At 47.7% G+C, this 2710-nt stretch overlaps 1 protein-coding gene across 1 annotated transcript in view; it reads right to left on the bottom strand.

Annotated features, from left to right (window-relative positions):
• LOC107574807 (putative E3 ubiquitin-protein ligase UBR7) overlaps positions 1–2710 on the bottom strand; it is a gene marked incomplete at its 5' end in the record, with an annotated part of 6934 nt that overhangs the window by 2794 nt on the left and 1430 nt on the right. Inside the window, 3 exons of the mRNA XM_016261243.1 lie at positions 1892–2051; positions 2202–2375; positions 2473–2573. Of these exons, the coding sequence (XP_016116729.1) occupies positions 1892–2051; positions 2202–2375; positions 2473–2573 (435 nt within the window). The remainder of the gene's footprint in view (positions 1–1891; positions 2052–2201; positions 2376–2472; positions 2574–2710) is intronic.

Here is a 2710-nt window from a genome sequence, read left to right as displayed (position 1 = left end):
ACTCACGCGCTCTCTCACACACACACACACACACACACACACACTCTCTCTCTCTCTCACACACCCCCACACACACTCACACACACACACACACACTCACACTCCACAAACAGACACACACACTCTACACCCACACACAGACACACTCTACACCCACACACAGATACGCACTCTACACCCACACAGTCACACACACACACACACACACTCTACACCCACACACAGACACCCACACACAGATACACACACACTCTACACCCACACACAGTCACACACACACTCTACACCCACACACAGTCACACACACACTCTACACCCACACACAGTCACACACACACACACACACTCTACACAAACAGACACACACACTCTACACCCACACCCACACAGTCACATACACACACTCTACACCCACACACAGACACACACACACACACAGACACACTCACACAGACACACACACCCACACACCCACACAGACACACACACCCACACACAGACACAGCCACACAAACACCCACACACACACACACACACACACTCACACACGCGGCTCCATAATGAGCCACGCCCACACACACACACACACACACACACTCACACTCACACACACGGCTCCATAATGAACCACATCCACACACACACACACACTCACACACTCGGCTCCATAATGAGCCACGTCCACACACACACACACACACACACTCACACTCACACACACGGCTCCATAATGAACCATTCTGTTCATCTGTGAATCCTGAAAAATAAAATGTATCACAGTTTCCACAAAAATATTCAGCAGCACAACTGTTTTCAACATTGATAATAATCAGAAATGTTTCTCGAGCAGCAGATCAGCATATTATACTGATTTCTGAAGATCATGTGACACTGAAGACTGGAGGAATGATGCTGAAAATACAGCTGCACATCACAGAAATACATTACAGTTTAACAGATACTCACATAGAACACAGATATTTTAGATTGTACAATTTTTTCACAATATTACTGTTTACTGTATTTATGGATCTATTAAATGCAGCCTTGGAGAGTATGAAAAACATTTCATAAAAAGTTTAATTATTCCAAACTTTTGGCCACCAGTGTACATATGTGTGTGTGTGTACAAATGTTTTAATAACAGCCACACACACACACACAGTCACACACACACACACTCTACACCCACACACACAGTCACACACACACACACACACTCTACACCCACACACACACACACTCCACCCCCACACACACACTCTACCCCCCCCCCCCCCCCCCCCACACCCACCCCCGCCCCACACCCACACACACTCTACACCCACACACAGACACACTCTACACCCACACACAGACACGCACTCTACACCCACACAGTCACACACACACACTCTACACCCACACACAGACACCCACACACAGATACACACACACTCTACACCCACACACAGTCACACACACACTCTACACCCACACACAGTCACACACACACTCTACACCCACACACAGTCACACACACACTCTACACCCACACACAGTCACACACACACTCTACACCCACACACAGTCACACACACACTCTACACCCACACACAGTCACACACACACTCTACACCCACACACAGTCACACACACACACACACACTCTACACAAACAGACACACACACTCTACACCCACACCCACACAGTCACATACACACACTCTACACCCACACACAGACACACCCTACCTCTACACCCACACACAGACACACTCTACACCCACACACAGACACGCACTCTACACCCACACAGTCACACACACACACTCTACACCCACACACAGACACCCACACACAGATACACACTCACACACACACACCCACACACACACACACACTCTCTCACGGTGAATGATCTCGAGCTGCTGCACGTGGTTCAGTGAGGTGATGCAGGACATCAGCAGCTCTTCACTCGTCAGTGCTTCAGCTTTGGCTTTCTCCTCATAAGCGAGCAGCGTGTCCGACTCGTCCAGCAGGAAAGGAACACCCGTCTTTACATACATTCTCTATACATAATATTTAACATAAAAATAGTTAGATCATTACAGAAAAAAAGACTCTCATATGGATAAAATATTGCTACATTTGTCAATCAACCATTTAAGATCCTCTAGAATAAAAAGCTTTTAAACTTCATACTCAAAACTGAAGCCCACCTTGCAGTCGTTACATGTGCAGAGTTTTGCTCTCCAGAAATAAGGCCAGAACACAGCACCGGCCCTCGTGCTCGCCGCGTCTTTGGCCTTGAGCTCATTTAAAACACATTCGGTGACTCTGGAGTGAGCCGTCACTGAATCCGGGCTGGACGTGCGGCCTGCGGCTCCAGCCGTCTGATGAACACACAACACTCATTCACACTGTGTGTAGGCTGGACACACCAATCTGGATCAAAGACTCGGGTTAATCACACAACATGCCGTTTCTCACCGTTTCTTCCTGCTGACCGTACGGACATTTTCCTTTTTCATCTGTCATCAAATCAGCATTCGTTTGCTCTTTACAAAGGCTTTCTTTATTCACAGGAGAAACTAGAAGAGAACACAAGAACCAGTCTTCCCAGCCTGGTGCAGGTCTGCAATTTTGTTTCTGGTGTCCTTTGATAGCTCTTTGGTCTTGGCCATGGTGGAGTTTGGAGTGTGACTGTTTGAGGTTTTGGACAGGTGTC

The sequence above is a fragment of the Sinocyclocheilus grahami genome, unplaced genomic scaffold (genome assembly GCF_001515645.1).
Source record: "Sinocyclocheilus grahami isolate Dianchi unplaced genomic scaffold, SAMN03320097.WGS_v1.1 scaffold2348.1, whole genome shotgun sequence".
Classification (NCBI taxonomy): domain Eukaryota; kingdom Metazoa; phylum Chordata; class Actinopteri; order Cypriniformes; family Cyprinidae; genus Sinocyclocheilus; species Sinocyclocheilus grahami.
Note: the sequence above shows the minus strand (reverse complement) of the source record. Positions and strands in the feature narration are given on the sequence as shown.